Raw genomic sequence first — 20548 nt, 5'->3', positions numbered from 1 at the left:
TTAATGAAAAGCGACGGACAGCGTCTCCCCGTCCGTTGCTTTTCATTTAAAAAGTTGACCAACATTTTGACTAAAAAGCGACGGACAAAGAAACATTGTCCGTCGCTTTATTAAAATAGTTGACCGACCTATTTTGACTAAAAGCGACGGACATAAAGATGTCGTCCGTCGCTTTTTATAAAATAATTAATAATTATTTTTATTAAAAAGCGACGGACAGTGTGGCAAATGGAGTCGCTTTTTGGAGCGACGCCGTTCGTCGCTTTTTTGTCCATCGTTTTTTAGCAGATTTTTAGTAGTGTATACCATACCTTTATTTGCACTTCTCTTTTAAATTTCTTTATGTAGCCTCAAAAGTCAAAACTATCCATACGGTGTGCCCCCTTAAATACCACAACTATCAAACTGTGGCAACCACGTGTTTGTGCATCAACGATTACAACAATAACAAATAAATCCACATGAACCATACCCAACTATGTTAGTGCTTCCTAACTCAAAACAAAAGGAGCACAATTAATATGATCGGACATGAGGGTCAAGCAACAGATCACAGCAGTAACCACTAAATTCATCAACTGAAAACTTTTCATCAGAGAGCACATTTCTCTAGCAGAGAACAGCTAATAAAGACTAAAATCAGGGTCACAACCAACTACAACAAGTCAACAACAAAGCAAAACTGTACAGCAGGCTACCCAAATGACTGTGATCAACCCATTCTCCAGCACTCAGTAGTTTACCACTTACAAAAGTTGGAACAACTAGGATACCACACCAAGTAGTACTCTTACATTCTATTTACAAAAAGCTGGAACATAACCAACCTGAGTGCATAGCTCAAGCTTAGCTAACCATTTCAGCAGCTTCTCCAATTTTATTTACATGTTCGTTTACCACTTTGAGCATGGGGCACATCCTAGTTGAATGCCATGAATTACCTGTAATCAGAAAGTTAAATCATGTTCAATCTGCCAAGATAGCTTGCATCATATTCAATCTACCAACATAGAACCATCCATCTCATATCAGAACCAGCCGTTAGACAAGATGGAGTTAGGAAGATGCAACTGCTAGTTAAGTTAGTTGTTTTTCTCTTCCTAAACCACCTTTAATTAAAACTTGCAAGCAAAACAAAACAAAAAAAAAACATCAACTACTTTTTTTCTCTATGGACAAACATAATCTTGCTTTAGAATAAAAGAGATGGATTCAGCCGCAATGATAATAGCTGAAGCTGGCAAAATTGAATAAATAAATTCAATGTTTTTCAATTTTTAGGAAGAATCTTTTACAAGGTTTGACCGTCACATAACAGCCTAAGTCAGTAAATCAGCAAATTACACTGAAAATCTGAGTCAAGCAATGGGTATTCTATGTATTGGTCAACATGGTAAAAGACAAATAGCTAACTCTTTTGCTCATTGGACACACCATTCTCAACTCTTCCATCAAATCCATGATAAGGAACTTCAACCATTGGTTTTGGAACAGAGCGCCCAGCAAAATCTTCAGGAAAGCATTCAAAGTCCGGGCCGAAGTTGAACTTCACAGTGCAATTAGGTTGGTCAGGAAGTGTATACATTGAAGCGGCAGGATAGTAACGACCACCATAAAGATCTTTGAAAGCAACACCTTGACAAACTCCATTTTTGAAGAAAGATATCTCACTCCCTGCTCAGAGAAAATGCAAGATTTTGTACACAGCTTAATGAACATGACAATTTGAGAATACAAGAAAAAGAATCACCATACACAAGTAAACAGGGTTACTAACTTTTTCAAAAATGATTTCCCAAGAGATACCTTTACAGAAATATTTTCGAAAGTCAATCGTGCTACTCAGCATTTTGGTATCGAGAATATGAAGTGAAACAGAGTTTGAATATTGCACTAAAGGAGATTACTCATTGAGATGGTCACACACATATATACAAAGGACATAGTACACTAACCTAACCAAACTCCCATTTCTCTCACCTGCACATCCAATTCCCCAGTCCCTCACATGATCTTCTCCACTACTCCCTACACACACATTATATAACACACACAACTTGCAATATTTAAAAAAATAACCCACAACTCACACACAACGAAATAATACAAAGGAAAAAAAAGGGGAGATTAGAGATAGATAGAATACAAAAAACAAAGGCATGAAAGAGAGGGACGAAAAAAAAACGAGAGAACACCTGGAGAGGACAAAATATAGAGAGCGATAGGAGTTCTGGAAAAAGGTTTGTTTGAGAATTAACTCAAGGTCTTGTTCGCGATTTCGAGTTATTGGACCTGAAACTTAGTTGTTGTTAACTTTGCGAATCAGTTTATTGTAGAAGCTTTCTTGTTGCGAAATAATATTCACAAAAAAGGTAATGCTCAATCTTTCTTTGCATAGTTTTTAATGTCAGGACTGTGTGAGACTTAATTACAATATTCAAAGTTGCTCAGATTTCATGCTGTGTCTGACTTGGTTATCGTTCTTCAGAATTATTAGAAGTATGTTCAGATTTTGTCTTCGTTATAGTGTAAAATAGGTGTAATATGTGATTATTTCTTACGTGCAAATATGTTTATATGTCAATATTGTTATATATACATTATTTAATAGTTTTGTTTTCTTCGGCATTAGTTCTGGCAGCGACCTGCATAAAACTAAACCATTTCCAAAACACGTCAACTTTTCTTACTCATTAGCAATCAGCTTTTAAAACAACAGCAATCTATTAATATCAAAGCATCAGATCCTCATGTATACCTATGTTATCTAAATTACTCTAATTTCGATCGTCTTCAAGTTTTTAAAGATCATTTCAAGTAGCACTAAGCATAAAAAATGAATCTTTGTATAAACAACAGCAAGAAAATTTGAATAAAGTGCAGCAATTGACCTAGTTGTCAGTGACATACCAGGAATTATTTTAGGAGGATCTTCTTTAGGATCAGCTGCACACATATATCTCTGTCCCTTATACCAAACAAGCCGAGGCGGTTTTGGGGCATATTGAGCACCTTCAGGCAAATTGATATACAAGCCAATAACATCACCTTCTCCATATCCTTCTTCCCCATATTTCTCCCTTAATGCTTTATGAATCTTGCTACCATCAAAATCTCTATACCCAAAACTATTCCCATCATATCCAACAGGTGCTTGCAAATCCCCTTTATCTGTTGACCACCCAAGTCGTGTATGCCCTGTGTCACCTAACTTCACTACCTTAATCTCGAAATACCATGCTCCTTCTAATACCCCTCTTGTTGCTCTCACCATCCTGTAACCTTTTGTACTTCCTGCAGTTAATCTATCCTCACTTACATCAACTTTTTCTGCTTTGTAAACCTTTGAAAGACAGATTTTTACATCTGGGCTATCATCATTTTTGTCTGGAAACCTTGGAATTGGTATAATGTAAACTTTGTCTTCTGCTTCCTGTTCTGGAACGACTCCATTTTTCTTTCCATTGCTTTTTTGGTTGCTAGTGTTGTTCTTGTTCTTCTTCTTCCCTTTTCTCGAACTTGATTTCGTCCAAAGATTGTTATTGTTGTTTTTCTTCTTCGATTTGGACTTTGCCTTCTTGCTACTAGACGACGCCATTCCCTTAGCTGTTGTAGGTGTTGACAAGGGTAATTTAGTCAAATCACCTTGTTTCTCCTCTTCCTCTTCTTCTACTTCTTCTATTTTTGGTGATGTTAGGGTTAAACTGGATAGCGGCTTCTGCTTCTTCGCTGGTGGCTCTTCTGCTTCTTCTTCTTCCTCCTCCTCCTCCTCCTCATCATCATCATCGTTTTCTTCGTCGTTATCTTCTTCCAATTTGGTGGATTTCAGGGGGCTTTTCGGGTCGGCATTTGGTAAATCGGATTCGGGTTCTGGAGTATCCACACTGCCATTTTCTGCAACTAACTGTAGAACCTCATCAAGGGTCGCCGGAGCTTCGGCGGCAGATGACGGAGCTTCGACGGCGGATGACGGAGCAGGGTCGGCGGTAATTTCCTCTTCTTCTTCGTCTTGGTAAGTAGCCATGAGATTCTCCATTGTTAGGATTTGAGAGGAATGTGTATGGACTTCAAATATATATTGCGGAAAACTTGGCCCATAATGGAGAGGTTTCTCATGTATAAAGCCCAAACACAAACATTGACATATTTAGGAAAAATTACGCGAAATGACAAACATGGTATATTGTGTAATATAATTATAATTTTATTTTTTTAATCCTTGACTATAGTTTACAAAATTTTGCTATTCAGTTTTCTAATTATATAAATTCAGAATTTGTATGATTCGGTTCATGATGGTATAAATCGAAAATTTGTATAATTCAATCCATGATTGTATAAATCCAGAATTTGTATAATTCAGTTCGTGATTGTATAAATTCAGAATTCGTATAATTCAATTCCTCATTGTATAATCCAGAATTTGTATAATTTAGTTTCTGATTGTATAAATCCAGAATTTGTATATTTTTACCCTTGCTATTTGTATACGGTTTATCAAAAATTCATAATAAATTACCATGTTTGTATATTGACAAGCGAAATATACAAATGGAATTCTGAAAAATTCTTCAATGTATTGAAATTGTATATACTTACTGTGTTTGTATATTCGCAAGCGAAATATACCAACGAGCAAACAAATATACAAACTGCAGCCTTCATAACAAACAGAACTAAAGCTATTGAGCGTAATTACCGAAACTATAACTATAGAGCCTTATTATGTCTATTATCTTTGCTATTTCTGAAATTTTCTCACATATACGCCAACTAGATATAGGAGTCATATGTTACTCCTTTTTTATGTCAAATTATATCATACAGGTGGAAGTTGGAGTGTCAATTAAATTTTCACATATTTTTAAAAATATTTAAAATTGTTAATTATTGTGATTTATAATATTTTTACGTTCAGTTTTAAATAATATGTGTTATTCTCGTTGTCTCAATTTATGTGGCATAGATAGAATTTGAAGAGTCAACCAAATTTTTACATGATTTCTAATGAAGACCAACTTTCACATATAGCAAACATAAAAATATATTTGCATGTTATAGTTATAGTTTGCATAATTGCGCTTCATAGTAAAATTTATGTTTGCTATAGAGCTTTTGATTTGTATAATTCGCTAGATACATCCAATTTTATACAAATTGTTCAGTTTGTATAAATTCATTTATACATTGTAATTTGTATAATAAGATCTGTATTTGTATAATTATAAGTGTATATGACAAAAATATATGTATTTGTATTTATATATACACTTTTCTCTCGCTTTATACAAACACAAACACATTTTATACATTTGTATACCGAATGGGTAATTGCATACCGAAAATGGCTAATTGTATACCGAATCAAATGGCAAAAATATGAGATGTTTGCTGCGAATTACAAATAAAATAAACTATGGCTATAACATTTAATTTGAATTAATAGTTTGATATTTTATACAATTTTCCCTTTAATGAAAGCTATGGAACTTCATACTCGGATAGAGAAAGAGGGTTAGGCTCCCAGATGGCTTAAATATTTTAAATTGTTAATTACTGTAATTTATAGTTCTTTTACGTAATTTTCAAATAATATAGGTTACTCTTTCTTTGCCAATTTATGTGACATTGATAAAATTTTGAGAGTCAACCAAATCTTTTATATGTTTTTAAAATATTTTAAGTTGTAATTATTTTGATTTATAATACTCTTTACGTAATTTTTAATACATAACTAAATATTTTAAATTGTTAATTATTGTAATTTATAATATTTTTAATCTAATTTTTAAATAGTTAACAAATTAAAAGAGCAGTGAGATAAATAAATTGAAATGGAGAAAGTAGTAAATTTTTTAAATATACCATTAGCTAGAAGCATGCATATCAACGAACTATTGTCTGCTTCTAGTCAAGGTGGGCCCCACATATTTGGAGCTAAAAATCACCCTCGACTACAAGCACATAGCTCAAACACACAATAGTCCAAAAATTGTGTGCTTCTAGCCTCTTGTTACAAGTTTGCCTACTTTTGAAACAACTTTAGCATGCACAGAGACGGAGCCAGGATTAGGAGTTCGGGGGTTCTAAATTTTTGAATCTACAACTCTAGCTGGAAAAGCATTTCCACGACCTCTTCCTTACTACTGAGCCATCTATCAATTTTGTTAAGAGTTTACAAGTTAATATACATATCTATTTATTTAATTTTCTATTACAAATATAGATTCTAGAAAAAAGCTATTAGGTTCGTTCAAACCCACAAAACCCCACTTAGCTCCGCCTTAGAGCATGTATGCCTGAAGTAGCAATCCACATCTCAAGTTATAAATTTAGTCTAAAATTAGGAGATGATATAGAGCATTTTCGCATGCATTTTAGCACCATTTGTTCGAAGTGCAACATATTAATTTGTTTCCACCTATAACCTGAAAGAATCAGATTCTTTTGGTAACTATGCAAGAAGGAATTTTATAATAACATATTCAGTGAAATTTTTAGTAATGCGTATTGAATAGCGAGTCTTTCCTAACTATCCAGAGTGGAGGAAAAGTCTCAGAACCTACGTAAGATTAATGAACACATCCTCACTCCAGGGAATTTTGACACCGCCCATTGGATGATCGAAGCTCAAATTCTTCCTCAACTTGACTTAGCAAGTCTTGAAATAAAGGTCGGTTCAAGGATGATATTGGAATCACAAATCTCTTGTTCTGCATCTCCCCAACATACACAGCAAAATGGCCCTTGGGAATATCTCTGGTTGTGGAAGACTTCTTGATCATACTAAGAATAGCAATGATCTTTTAGTTTTAGTATAGATGAGAAAAGAAAAAGAACTAGTAAGGAACTCAAACGCAGAGAAAGCTTCGAATACTTTCAATATGGAATAGAATTGGTTAATCTTTTTAAAAGCCCCTCTCAGCTGCTGAGGAATGATGAACAAGATAATGTTCATGGTGTGTACACTCCTTGTGGAGTAATCGAATATGGCAATCTTAACATTACAAACGCTATTAACACATTTAAGAATAACTACAACTTCAATCAACATAGTATAAGAATCACTAATCTTGATATCCAGCCACTATCCATAGCACAACTATCAAGGTTCATGTGGCTCAAGAAATGCAATTCGAAGTTATGGGAGATGCAATGAATATAATCTTATCACTGGATTCTACTTTCAATCTATTGAGAAGCCACATTCACCTGAATGGAATGGTCATTCTGAGCTCTTGCTTTGCTGCCGAGATGCATGATGAGTCTCTGCTCCTATCATCCCTGGAATTATCCATTTGTTGCAGGAGGGATTCTAAATCCTTCTCAAGGTGTTGCTGCTAAGGCCTACTGGGGAATGGCATCTAGTGGTCATCCTCGGTTATCCCAGGGCAGTTAGACTGCAGTGCCTCGGTTGATTCATACTGCAAAAATAAAAAAGAAATTAACAATAAGTTGCAGATACAGATTGACGAGTTCTCTTCAAGAAAACGTATTTGCTATTCCCTATTTTCTGTCCATCCCCTTACATGATACCTCCTACTTGAAACTGGAAATCCAAAATTTTAACATGTACTCTCTCCAATCTCGAACAGGTAGAAAGACATTTATCCATGAGATGGAGAATTAATAATTAATTAATTATAGTAGCCAAGAGATGAATTTTCAATTTAGTTGATTAGACCCTTTCTCTAGAAGGAAAAATGTTGGCACAATAGCCTGTTCCCGACTCAGATTTAGAGGGCTCACTTGCCTATGGATGTTCCAATTACTAAGCTGACTACCTTCCCTGCCCTGATAGCTCTTCAAGTGATTTTTCCTTGCTTGACCTCCATGACTAAAGTGAATCATGGGATAAGGTTCTCCCTCCCTTCCTAGTAGTTCTGGATCGAGAGATCCAGGGCGCCTTTTTTTTTTTGGAACTGGTAGGGCACCTTTCCTTCGCTCTATTCCCAATTCCACTCCCCTTACATTATACCTCTAAGTAGAAACTGGAAATTCCAGGGTCTCCAACTCTAACAGATAGGCCAAGATTTATCCATTAGATGGAGAATTGATAATTACAGTAGCCAGGCATTTCTTCTGTACGTATTCTTGGGTTTATACCTGCTAAACTCATAATTTTCACCACCTAATGTACTCAACAGATCCCGAACCATTTCCCCAAAGTCAAGGGGGTGTTAGCTTTTGACTGAACTATCTTGCATATCTGACGATCAAGACATTTTATGGTTGGAGACAAAGGGCTACGTTTCTGGTAACAACACAATTATTATCTTCGATATCAATCTCATCACACCAGTTCAAGACTAAATTTGGGTTTTCAACCATACTTAGATACAGGAAAATAACATGCTACTCCATCTGTTTCAATATGTGTCCTACTTTCTTTCATAGTTCGTTTCAAAAAGAATGTCTCTTTCTATATGTACTTATGTAGTATGTTTTTTATTCCAACATTCTCATTTTACCCTTAATCACACTCCCTTAGGTATTTTTGATATATTATACACACCTTTGATTTAAGACCACAAGATTCAAATGCCTTCTTTACCGTCTTAAAACTTCATGCCAAGTCAAACTAAACACGTAAATGAAACAAAGAGTACAATTTGTCTAAGATATCCCCTACTTACCTGACATCCACAGAAAAGACAGTAATGATACACATCTCTCAGCTTCATCAATGTATTGAGCAAATCCTGCATTGTAAGTAGTGAAGCAGTACCCAAAATCAGTAGCGGGTTCAACCAGAGAGGACAAGCATTTCAACCGGCAAGCTAAATAAAAAAGTAGTCATCATCAACAATAGCATTGCAAACAAGCTCCAAGTTGAGGACCATAACAATTTTTAAGATAGCCCAGAGTGATAAATAGGGAAAGGAGGGGCAGTGATTATGGAGAATGCCTTTTTTTAAAAAAAAAATCAAGAGATGTCCCATAAACCTAAATTCAGCACCCTTATTTCTTTTCTTCCATGCAATCTCTTGGGACAGAGAAGAGTAGGGAGAACCTCTTATTAATGAACAAAAAGGAGTAGGGAGAACTTCACAATTTGCCCATATACTCGAATGATCAAAATGGTCTGGACACCAGAAACTGTGGGAAGAATGTTTTTTTCTTGTGACTTCTCCAATATATGTGATCCTTTCATCCCTCAAGGCTCAAGCTCTAACCTTTTGAAAACTCACAATGTTCAGAAATCTTCCAGAGGTATGTGACTTCAAAAAACTATAGCTGGTCCCAAATCCGAATAAAGACAGTCTACTAATGGATAGTGTAAAAAAGTCTCAGCATGATAAGTACGAATACTGGACTTGTAAGACAAGAATGGATACAAAACATCTATATAACCCATACTAGATTCATTTTTTTGTGTGTGCACGCGCATCGATGTTGGGAGGGAGAGGGAGACAATAAAATAGATTTGGAAAATTTTGATTTCTTTGTAGATAATATATTCATTTTCATTTTGCACTTTAATCTGGATGTGCAATAATCAGCTATAGTTTGTTGAAGTCATGGGGATCCCAGATTCCAACTTTCAAATGAATATGTCACACGCTCAATAGGCGTCATAATCATACACTACAAATTCTGCAGAAATTTCTGAGGGATAGGAGCAAAGAGCAACAGTTGGTTCAACTATTCGATCCAGTTGTTCAACCATTGATGGAACAGTTGGAGAGGAAGTCTTAATGCGAGTCAGATGACTGCTAATTATCTTTAATTTATTTAGTTTTATTTGTTGAATTGTGTGACTACCTCATCTGAAAACTTAAGTCGTAAGAGAAGGTACACTTTTATTTATTTAACTATATCTTTGATACACTTCGACATTATCTCTGCTGAGAAAGGCTAAAATTCTGGAACACTACTTGCAAACAGTAAGCTCACAAGGTTGCTTTGATCTTTTGTGAAACAGGTAGATTTGGAATGCCCAGCTGGACACAACAGAATTTGGCATATTTAGTCATAAAAGACTTTCTAGGTAAGTCGGTTATCTCTTTCTGTTCCAGTCAATGTAAAATCTCTTAATTTGTTGATTCTAAATTTTTGGTCAAGTTACACATGAATGGAATGTTAGTTCCCTCATGACTTTCTTGACCAAATCTAAGCAAAAATTAATGGATGTCTCTTCACATAAGGTTGTAATCTATTTGTTTCTTTTTTAGATCAGTGAGAATTTCAACAGTTGCATTTGTCCTTGCTATTCTTGAGGGAATCATAAAACCTGGGGTCAGGTTTCGTAAAAGAGGTATGTATTGACGAACCAACTGCCAACATATCTGTGGATTATTATTTTGGGTGAAGCATACCTGTGGATTATTATTTATGCCAACTTCACAATTAAGGCAAATGACATTCCGCCTAACTCAACCTAATATAACTAGACCATATAAGAAGACAACAGTCTGTACCCTAAAACAATGTGAGACACTTAATGTACCCGCACACCCATGACTGATCATTTGGTGTGCGGACAATATAACATGGGAACCCAACATTAGTTAAAACAAGATGGGCATGTATCGGGCTTTAATACCAAAGTAAGAAAAATGGACTTGGGTCTAACTTAACCTCAAAATTTGTTCCCAAGGTGAGGATTCAAGGGGTGTAGCCACAACATAAGTTATGAGTTCGGCCGAATTCAATAGCTTTGGCCTATACCACATATATGTAATTTAGAGAATCAGTAATATGTACACAGTACGAATATTAAATTTTTAACCTAGTTATTAGCGATTCAGGTCAATGTCCTAGCAAGAAACGCAATTGGTATTGTTAATCACTAACTTCTAAATCATTAATATTAATTCGTTCTAGATCATATATTTCATCTATTTCGTCTATTTCATACCAGGTTTGAGTTACTAGTTCTAATTCTTCTAAGTCAAATATTTTTTCCCATATCATTCTTCTTAATTCAATTATTTTTATATTTTTTAGAATATATAAAACCAGTGTTTCATAAGCTAATATCATTTCATCGTGTAAATAAGTAGTTATATTAATGTTCTGCTGTTTAATCAATAATTCCCTTATATCATATGCATAATAAATATTATTCATATTAGATTACTATAAACTAGATTATTTTCAACCATGTTCTCCTGTCACTATTAACATTGTACTTTCAAAGGTACTCCCTTCCTAACAGCGCCTCAACTCTGTTTACTCCCCTCACGGCTTCCTTGCCTATGGTTTCAACTTTAGGATGACATAGTCTGGAAGTTTTTCCCTTTTTCCTCATGTTAACAAACTAGAAAACATGCTTCAAATAATCTTAGTATATAATAACTAGTATGAACTTATTTAATCATGCTATGATATTCAGGAATTAATAGATTTAGCTATGCATAATCATAAATAGATATACTTGTTTTTCTATGAGATCTGGTATATTTTGCTCCATAGCTTAGATTAAAACTTGATATTTATTTATTTGAGAGTATTTTGTTTACAAAGAGGCTTGCTTTCCGTCGAGAAAGTCTTGCCTTAGATGTGCCTAATGGCTCTCTATTTATACAAGTAGAGATGCTACTCCTATTACTTACTTTATTTCTATCACTATTACTAATACTATTTTACTTTACACTTGTCCACTTATTTACATACCTTACTTTACACTTGTCTTTAATAATGCATAATAATGCACACTACTTTACTGCACACTACTTTACTTTACAATAATGCACACTTTATCTTGTCTTCTGCTTTCTATCTTGTTGTTTGTCGTTTTTGCTTTTTATCTTGTCGGCTTTATTCTAGCTGGACAACTGGAATTACGTTGTCTTCTCCAACGTCACCTTGTAGCTCTGGAATTTTTAAGTCTTCTGATCGACTTAGCTCCGCATTTTTATAGTCATGCTGCTGACTTTTTATTTGTTGTAGCTCTTTGTCCATATTTTCTACTTTTGCGCAAAGTAGGTTCATAGCTTTGATTATTTCTTCTATAGTATTTTCGTTTTCAGTCTGTGTAGTTTTGTCTTGAGATGTAATCTGCAATAACATTCTTGTTAGTACATATTACTTCTATTGTAAATGTAAAATTTAATATATTTAATACTAGTCTCCGTATATCTTTGGTTGTTACTGAATCTTGTACCTTTCTTGTTATCCACCATTTTACCTGCGTATTATCTGTTCTTACAATAAATTTGTTATATACGATGTATGGTTCAAAGGCTAATAAACATTTATATATTGAATATAATTCTTTTCTATTTATTTCCCATTTTATTTCGGGGTTTGTAAATGTTCCTAAATAATATCTGCAATGATGTTCTACCTTTTCTTTATTATATCTATATTTTAATACTCCTCCGTAGCTTATTTCACTTGCATCTGATTCTACTATATATGTAAATTCTTTATTTTCATCTGGGAAACATAATTTAGGTAAATTTTTACATAATAATTTTATTTTTCATATTTGTTCTTGGTCTTTATTGTCAAAATGATACTCTACATCTTTCTTTAATTTTTTATGCAAAGGTTTTAAGTTTTCTGCTAAATTAGGTATATATTCTCTCACTTGATTTACTAATCCTAGAAACGATTGTAATTTCTTTTTCGTATCTATTTGTTCTTCAGAATTTATTATCTTTTGTACTATGTGTGTTTGCATTTTTATACCATTTTTATCTATTTGTATTCCTAGAAATTCTATTTGTGTTTTCATTATTTCTGCCTTTTTCTTACTTAGACTTATTCATAAGTATGTTATGATATGTATAAATTTTTCTAGCAATTTTATATGTTCATCTTGAGTTCTTGAATATAATAATATATCATCTATGTATATTATGCAATTTTCTAGTTGGTTAAAGTAATTATCCATAAAATGTTGGTATCATCCTGGTGCATTTTTATATCCAAAAGGTAATACATTCCATTCATAAAATCCTTGTGGTACTGTGAAAGTTGTTAACTTTTTAGATTCTTCTTCTAATTTTAGATGGTAAAATCTTGACTTACAATCAAACTTGCTGAAGTAATTGTATCCTTGGATTTGTCTTATTTTTAATACTTTGTTTGGTATTGGGTAATTATATGTTTTTGTTTTTGCATTTAGATTTCTATAGTCAATAACCATCCTACTTTCCTCTTTTTTGTTCATTATGCTTATTTACTATAAATGCTGGACTTGTTTGTTTACTATTATTTTCTTGTATATAATTATTTTCTAGTAACTCTTTGATGTGCATTTTGAATTCTGTTAAATCATTATATTTTAATGATTTTTGGGTTATTATGGCATTATCATCAATCAATTCGATTTTTATTTTTGTTTCATGTTTTTCCCATCCTTTCAAGGGATTTTCACTATATAGTGATTCTAGTTTTTCTTGAATTAGTTTTAGTTTATCTATAGAAAATACAATTAATTCGACATTATGGTTAATTTCTTTGATATTTTCTAGTTTTTGGGTAATCTTCTCACTTTCTTTGATCCATGGTGTGGTTTTCCTATTTTATTTGTTTACTCTTTTTGCTCCTACCTTTTGTTTACATGGTGTAGTAAACCACCAGTGTGTTTTTGTTATCACATGGGGATACAGTTTTTTCTAAGAATGGCATTCCTAAAAGCATATCCTTATTTATGAATTCGTAACTATATATGTCTTCTATAGTTAATATTTTATCCCATATTTGTAATTTTATATTCTTTGCTTTATATGTTATCATACTTCCTTCATTATTGAATCCTGTTACTACTATGGGTGTTTTTAGCTTTTTCTATTTTTCTTCTGGTAGGCAATTGTGTTTGCACATACTAGCTTCTGCTCATGTATCTAACATAGGGGTATAATATCTATTGTAGTAATTTTCTATTATTATTTTTGCAAGTATGTATATTTTCATATTGTTCTTTTTATTATGACTTTCTTGTTTTTATATGTTATGGTTAATTGTGTATTTTCTAAATTATATGGTTTCATTTCTTCTAACCATTTTATTCCTAATATTATGTTATCTCCTTGATAAATTTTGAATTTTATTAATATTACTATTCCTCCAATAATTATTTCTTTTCCTGTTGTTTCCTCAGAATTTATTAACTCTTTTGGTAATTCTGGGCACGTTCGTTCCTTAGAGGTTATTTCATCTTCTGTTACTAACTCTCTTGTTATGTAATTTTCTTCTTGACCAGTGTTTATTATTATAATATACTTTCTTTGTTCCATTATTCCAGTTATATAGTAATGGTATGATTCTATATCTTTTATCATTTGATATTCTATTGATTTTCTTGAAGGTTGAGTTGTTTCATTACTGTAGTTTATTCCTTTTATTCTTTTTGATGTGCTTATTCTGTCACTTACTATTTGTAAATCTTCTTCTATATCTATTTCTTTGTAACTGTAATCATTATTATCTATTACTGTAACTATTTGTTCAAAAGGATTTTCTATTTTTATTCTATTTATCTTATTTTTTGCTGTTATTTTATGTTTTGTTGTTAATACATATAAATTTTTACATCTTGTTGTAAATATCTTACTTCCTGGAGCTAACTCTATTCCTGACATCTTCCAATATAATACTAAGGATTTATCTATGTTTCTATCGTTTACTGCTACTGAATAATTGGCGCTTATTATAAATTTGAATTTTTGGTATATTAGATTTCCTTTTAGTGCACTTATTATACTTTTTTTCTATAGGTTCTACTATTCTGTCATCTGCTAGATATATTTCTATTGATGTATCTATTCCTTCTCTAAAACATGCTTTTATTAATATTTCTGTTCCTCCTAGGTGTACATATTTTATTGGGTCTTTAGCTTTGATTTCTTGTATTTCTTTGTTTATTATTCTTTTATTTATTATTGGTATTTTTGCTTTTCCTTTGGTATATTTACAATCTATTATGTGTTCTTTTTGGCTTACCACGTAATATTCTTCCTTTTGTCTTTTAAATAAATTTTTTATTATTGGTACTCTAAATATTTTTTCTACACTTAGGTCTAGTTCTTTTCCTTTTATTTGTTCAAATATATTAATATCAAATATTACTTTTTGTTCCGTAGATTCTTCAGTTATATGATCCTCTTGGGTTATTATCTGTACGTCTTTTTCAGTCATCTATATTATTATATAAATTATCTTCTTCTTCGTTTTTTTCATTTTCGGATAGTTCATATATACTATCATCTCTTTCTAACTCATAATCTATATATTCTATTTGTGTATATTCTTCTTCATTATCTATTATTACTTTGGATATTTGTTTTTTCTTAGGATTTTGGGGTAATTTACAATCTTTAGCTATATCCTAGTTTTCCACAATTATAACAGGTACATTCAGTTATTTTTTTCTTTTGTCTAAATGGTCTTTTGTCATTATGATTTTCTATGTAGTATCTTCTTCGAGATCTTTTGTACTTATACTGGGTTTTATATTTTCTAAATATTTACCTGGTTTCCTATATTTCTTTTTATAATAATTATCATTACATCCAAATTGGGGTGCTATTTTATCTTTACAACATGCTAAGTTTTTTATTATGGTTTTTTCCATTTTTATTTCTTCTCTATATTTTTCACATTTTTCTGAATACCATTTTTGTAAATATCTTATTCTTGCTCCTAAAGTATCTTGTAGTCTTGCTTCATTCCAGTCTTTTATTATTTTTTAGCTAAAGGGTTCTGGTAATTTTGTAAAGTATAACCTTCGTATTTCTTTTCCTTCTTCTGTACTATATGGTCCTTTATAATAATATTCTCTAAATACACACGTATATTCTTCTATATAACACATATTACATATTGCTAATTTTAACATTAAATTTCTGTTTACCTGTTTTTCCTTATTTTGTTCTTCTATTTTTGTAGTCGTACTACTAAATTCATCCATATAGCTATATCATATTTATTTAATATGTCAATTGGGGTTGTTGTTTCACCATCTATCCTTTTATTATTTTTTAATGTTTTTATACTTTCGTCTATTAGATGTTGTAACCATAGTTTTACTGTTCCTATAAGTGTCCTTTCTATATATCTTGGTACTTCTGTCATTCCTATTTTATTATCTATTAGTTGTTTTGATATATATCCTACCCATAATTGAATTGTTTTATTTATATCTGTTACGCAGTCTAGATCTAAAAAAATATTTAACTGGAGTTGGTGTCCATTTTCTGTTTAATCTTTTATTCCATATACTATCATACCTATCAGATTGTTCATAATTAACCGTATAATAATTGGGATTTACTTCTCTGGGGTTTTTAACTCCTGATGTACTTGCTTTTGTATCCTTAATATCTCCTGTATTTATTTCTGTAGATTTTTTATCTTCTAGATTTGCTAACATCTTTGTATATGTTTCGCTTATATCTGAACCTTGGTCTTCATTTATATGATTTTTATCATCTATTCTTATACTTGGTTCTTCCTTTTCTTCGATTTGTAATTTTTCCTTGAATTTTTCTATTTCATTTTTTAACTTTGTTTCAAGTTCTCTTTCTTTCTGTTTAGTTGCATATAGTTCTTTTAGTGTGGCTAATTCTTTTTCTAGAGCAATTATTTTATCACTTTTTGTTTCTTCTATTTGTTGTATTTCTAGTTTTGCTTGTTGTTTAATAATTTCTATCTCCTTTTTCCTGTCTATTTCTTCATTTTCTTTAGTTATTCGTACCATGACTGTTAGACTATCTTCTAGTTTCACTGTTTCTTTCTCTATCATTAGATATAAATTTTCACCTATTTTTTTATATCTCCTTCCTAAGCTTGAAAATATTATTTTTATTTTTAATTCGTCTTGGTTTTCATAAGTTTTTTCTTCTATAGCAAATTCTTCTTTATTCATTATAGATTGTGCTTTAGTTTATATTCTATTTGTTGTATTTGTAGTTGTATTTCAAATATTATTCTTCTTTGAGCTAGTAGAGATTTTTGGCATACTCCTGCGTATATGTTATATTTAAATCTTTCTTGTTTATGTTTTAACTCATAGCGTTTCTCTATAATCGTCCTGATTAATTCATATTTGTGTTGTTCTTTACTATCCATACTAGTCATATCCATAGCTCTGATACCAATTTTGTAAGTATATTGTTAGGCATTGAAACATTTATCATAACCAATTTTGTGAGTATGTTGTTAGGCATTGAAACATTTATCATAATATTCTTTCCTTAAGGGTATTAGTCTAATTATTTCTCTTATATTTTCTAGAATGTATTCTATGTATTGTATATCTTGGGTTCTTTGATATATTTATATATTTTCTTTTATTAGATCTCCTAGTAAAGTTATTTCTTCAGTAGTTTCTTGCCAATATTGGTAGTATTCGTAATTTATCATTAGTCTGAATATTCTAATTCTAAATCATTAATATTAATTCGTTCTAGATCATTAATAATTATTTACCGTGCAAACCTAAGCCAACTCAGTTTTTAGCACAAAATGGTTAAAAGGAAAAGTGAACCAAATGTTAGTTCCAATATAGCATTCAGTTTACTTTAAAAAATCATACAAAAATGATAAAAAGTACCTCTTCTGTGATCGGTTCTTCCTCTTCCTCCTCCTCATCCTTTCCTACATCCTCTTCTTCCTTTTTCTCCGTTACGACCTCCCTATTCTCTAACTGAGCCAGTACTGCATCAGCCTTGTGAAAATTGCTGACAATCCTCTTATCCTTCCATCGCTCCTTCAGGTGAGATCCAAAAGTTTCCATTAGCTCTTCTTCTGTCCTTCTATCCCTCTTAGCCTTCTCCATTTCCTTCCTCATCTTCTCTACCTTATCATCTTCTTTCCCAATCCCAGCACGGCCCCTTCGGATTTCCAGTCCCACAGGTTCAGACCTACCAGAACCTTCCTTGCCTAATGCTGATCCCGGAGTATAACCCATTTGTTTCAACATTTTGAATCCAATGTTGCTCTCAGGAATTGCTGACTCTAAATTGACTAGAGTTTTTTGGTCCTCTTCAATTTGCTTCTGCTCTCTCTTGAGCTTTTTCCTTTCGTGCCAGTTAAACACCTTACGTTTCTTGTTCGGAACTTCAGGCTTATTTGATGCCTGCCAACCCAAGACAAACAGATCAGGGCCAGAAGCAACTCATACCATATGATCCATTTTGACATCAATGTCTTATTTTTATAATTTATCCACTGAATTTAGACTCGATTTTGCAATGAAAAGCTAAGAAAATACAAGAAAACTCTAAAATTTAGAATTTGACAGTCAATCCAAATTTTTTATAACAAGTAACTCAGGCCATTGAAAATCTATGGAAACAAAGGATCTGCTAGTTAATATTAGAGCGTGTTTGGTATGGAGGAAAACATTTTTCATTTTCCATTTTTTCATGTTTGGTTGGTCAAAATATTTTGGAAAACATTTTCTTTGTGAAAACAAGCTCCTTAGATATGAGGAAAATGATTTCTCTAATGAAAGTAGGGAAGCAAGCTCCATAAGTGACATCTCAAATTCATTGCCTCCTCTCCACCCACCCAACATATCCAATCCCCACCCCTTAACTATCCCACCTCCACCACCACCACCAACCTCCACCCAACCCCCACTCTCTAGTCTCTCACCCACATAGTGTTTCGCTAGATTACATATTAATGCTCTTGAGATAATATTTTTTTCTTACTTACCAAACATTAGAAAATAAGTAAGAAACTCATTTACTTTCCAACAAAACATTTTCTAGAAAAATATCTTCCTTCATACCGAACCTATGTTGTTCGGACTCTTCAAAAATGTCGACGGATGTGTGTCTGATCCGACACAAGTGCGGCAACATTTTGGAGAGTCCGAGCAACTTAGTACCAAACACACCCTAAATGATGACTAGTTTTCATCCTAGCAGCACTTGAAGAAAATATGCAAGTAAACATTTTGAAACAAATGAAAATCAAACAGTGATAATAATATATTGATTCCAAGCATAGAGAGAGTGCTGATTAGTGTGTGAATGTTGAAAGTACAAGCCTACACGACAGTATGTATACAGAGGAAATCGAAAAGAAAAACGAAGGTCATCAGAAATTTTAACTTTGCTATGATTATCGAATACTAAAATACATTAAAAATCATAAAATTTTAATGTATTCGACTTTCAAATAACTATAGTTGAGATTTTAGGAAATTTTGTCAAAATACACAAAATAAATGTATAAATAAAATCTAGGGTTTGTATGGGTGAGAGGAACTGACCCTTTTAGAGGGAAGAGAAGAAGCTCCTGGAGGAAGAAAGTGAGAAAGGTCTCCCATGTAATCATCTTCTTCATTTTCCGCCATTGTTGTTAACTGCAAGCTACGAAATCGGATGCTTCTAAATTGTTGAAATGTCCTCCCCTTTCTTCAAAAATTTTATATCAAGGTTTGGATATACAAAATTATGACACGAAGTTAAAGTTTTATAGTGATTTAGACTTTTTATATTGTAAAAATATTAAAATTATTTCAAATTTTTATATAATCTTATCAAATAAACACAATTTATAAAATTTCATAATACACTATTACAAAGATATTTTTAATAAAAACAATATTTATTGATCAAACTTTAATTCAATAAAAAAATAATTAAACACATATAAATTGTGGTGTACTAGTTTTTAATATAGTCCTCTCATATAGTACGAACAATTATGTCACGCTGAACTTGCATTTCTCGTTAATATGACTAAGAAGATGAATTAACATTGTTACTTTGAGCCATTTGTTATTCGATTTGGTTGGTACATAAATTTGATAAAAATTAATGAATTTGGTGAGTATAACTGATAAAGTAGAAATTGATTTGAAGTAATAATAAATTATATGTTAGTGAGAATAATCATTATATAAGATGTAAATGGTTTAAAACTAACGATATAAATTATAAATTTTATTTACATATGAAATAAATGATTATTATTAGATATAAACATGAGATTATTTTTACGAAATATAAATCTGTGGATCAATTTTTGTATTTGAAATTCCCAAATCATGATTTTTGGAGAATATGAGATTTAATCTCATGATATGAAATAATGAGATGAAATTAGCGTAAAATCGCTTGTCCAAACAATGACTTCATCTCATGATTTCATATTGCATGTCCAAACGCCTATAAAAAACGAGAGAAGTGTTAAAAATATTCCTAAACTTGGTGAACATTTAAGGGTATATTTTACTCATGTTACAAGATTGATGATGTATTTAAGTTCAACTAATAAAATAAATAAGTGTTTTTAAAATTGTCAATAGTCCAGAGATGAAACTAATAATTCACGTTGAATTTACGGCTATTTTGCTTCCGTCTAAAAAAGAATTACTTTCTAGTTCTTCCACAAGGAATCGATCGATGTAGACCAAGGTCCATAAATTAAGGAACATGTCATAATAATGGGGTATAAACTCAAACTTTATAGAGTGGTTTTAATTTTTCTTTCTTGTTTATATATACAAATTAAATAATAATAATAATAATAATAATAAATTAAGTGTAATTTTATAAATGAGGTCTTGGGAGGGTAGAAAGTACACAAATTTTATGAAGTAAGAATGTAAACAATGCAATATTGTTAGAATAAT

General features: G+C 31.9%; 2 protein-coding genes across 2 annotated transcripts; both read right to left on the bottom strand.

The window, feature by feature from the left end:
- Positions 1-538: 538 nt before the first annotated feature.
- On the bottom strand, positions 539-4060 carry LOC125818007 (protein TRAUCO). The gene is made up of 3 exons (XM_049497506.1): positions 2911-4060; positions 1435-1674; positions 539-941 (listed from the first exon to the last, which is right to left on the bottom strand). Exons 1-3 carry the CDS (start codon positions 4034-4036, stop codon positions 847-849), a joined length of 1461 nt encoding a protein of 486 aa, XP_049353463.1. The 5' UTR covers positions 4037-4060; the 3' UTR covers positions 539-846.
- A 2994-nt stretch (positions 4061-7054) lies between these two features.
- LOC125818020 (uncharacterized) lies at positions 7055-19327 on the bottom strand. Its single transcript, XM_049497525.1, has 4 exons — positions 19181-19327; positions 17510-18034; positions 8637-8702; positions 7055-7424 (listed from the first exon to the last, which is right to left on the bottom strand). Exons 1-4 carry the CDS (start codon positions 19262-19264, stop codon positions 7365-7367), a joined length of 735 nt encoding a protein of 244 aa, XP_049353482.1. The 5' UTR covers positions 19265-19327; the 3' UTR covers positions 7055-7364.
- Positions 19328-20548: the final 1221 nt, after the last annotated feature.

The sequence above is a fragment of the Solanum verrucosum genome, unplaced genomic scaffold (assembly GCF_900185275.1).
Source record: "Solanum verrucosum unplaced genomic scaffold, falcon-dt-bn FXZP01000253.1, whole genome shotgun sequence".
NCBI lineage: Eukaryota > Viridiplantae > Streptophyta > Magnoliopsida > Solanales > Solanaceae > Solanum > Solanum verrucosum.
This window is presented reverse-complemented; position numbering and strand designations above follow the sequence as displayed.

Excerpts from the sequence above, each read along its gene's own strand:
- LOC125818007 (XM_049497506.1), bottom strand. The coding sequence starts at position 4,036 with ATGGAGAATCTCATGGCTACTTACCAAGACGAAGAAGAAGAGGAAATT. Across the intron at positions 1,675-2,910 it reads TCCTCCTAAAATAATTCCTG|GGAGTGAGATATCTTTCTTC; the intron begins GTATGTCACTGA and ends TTCTCTGAGCAG. Across the intron at positions 942-1,434 it reads TGATGGAAGAGTTGAGAATG|GTAATTCATGGCATTCAACT; the intron begins GTGTGTCCAATG and ends TTCTGATTACAG.
- LOC125818020 (XM_049497525.1), bottom strand. The coding sequence starts at position 19,264 with ATGGCGGAAAATGAAGAAGATGATTACATGGGAGACCTTTCTCACTTT. Across the intron at positions 8,703-17,509 it reads AAGAACCGATCACAGAAGAG|GATTTGCTCAATACATTGAT; the intron begins GTACTTTTTATC and ends CTTACAATGCAG. Across the intron at positions 7,425-8,636 it reads GTCTTTTCTGTGGATGTCAG|TATGAATCAACCGAGGCACT; the intron begins GTAAGTAGGGGA and ends TTATTTTTGCAG.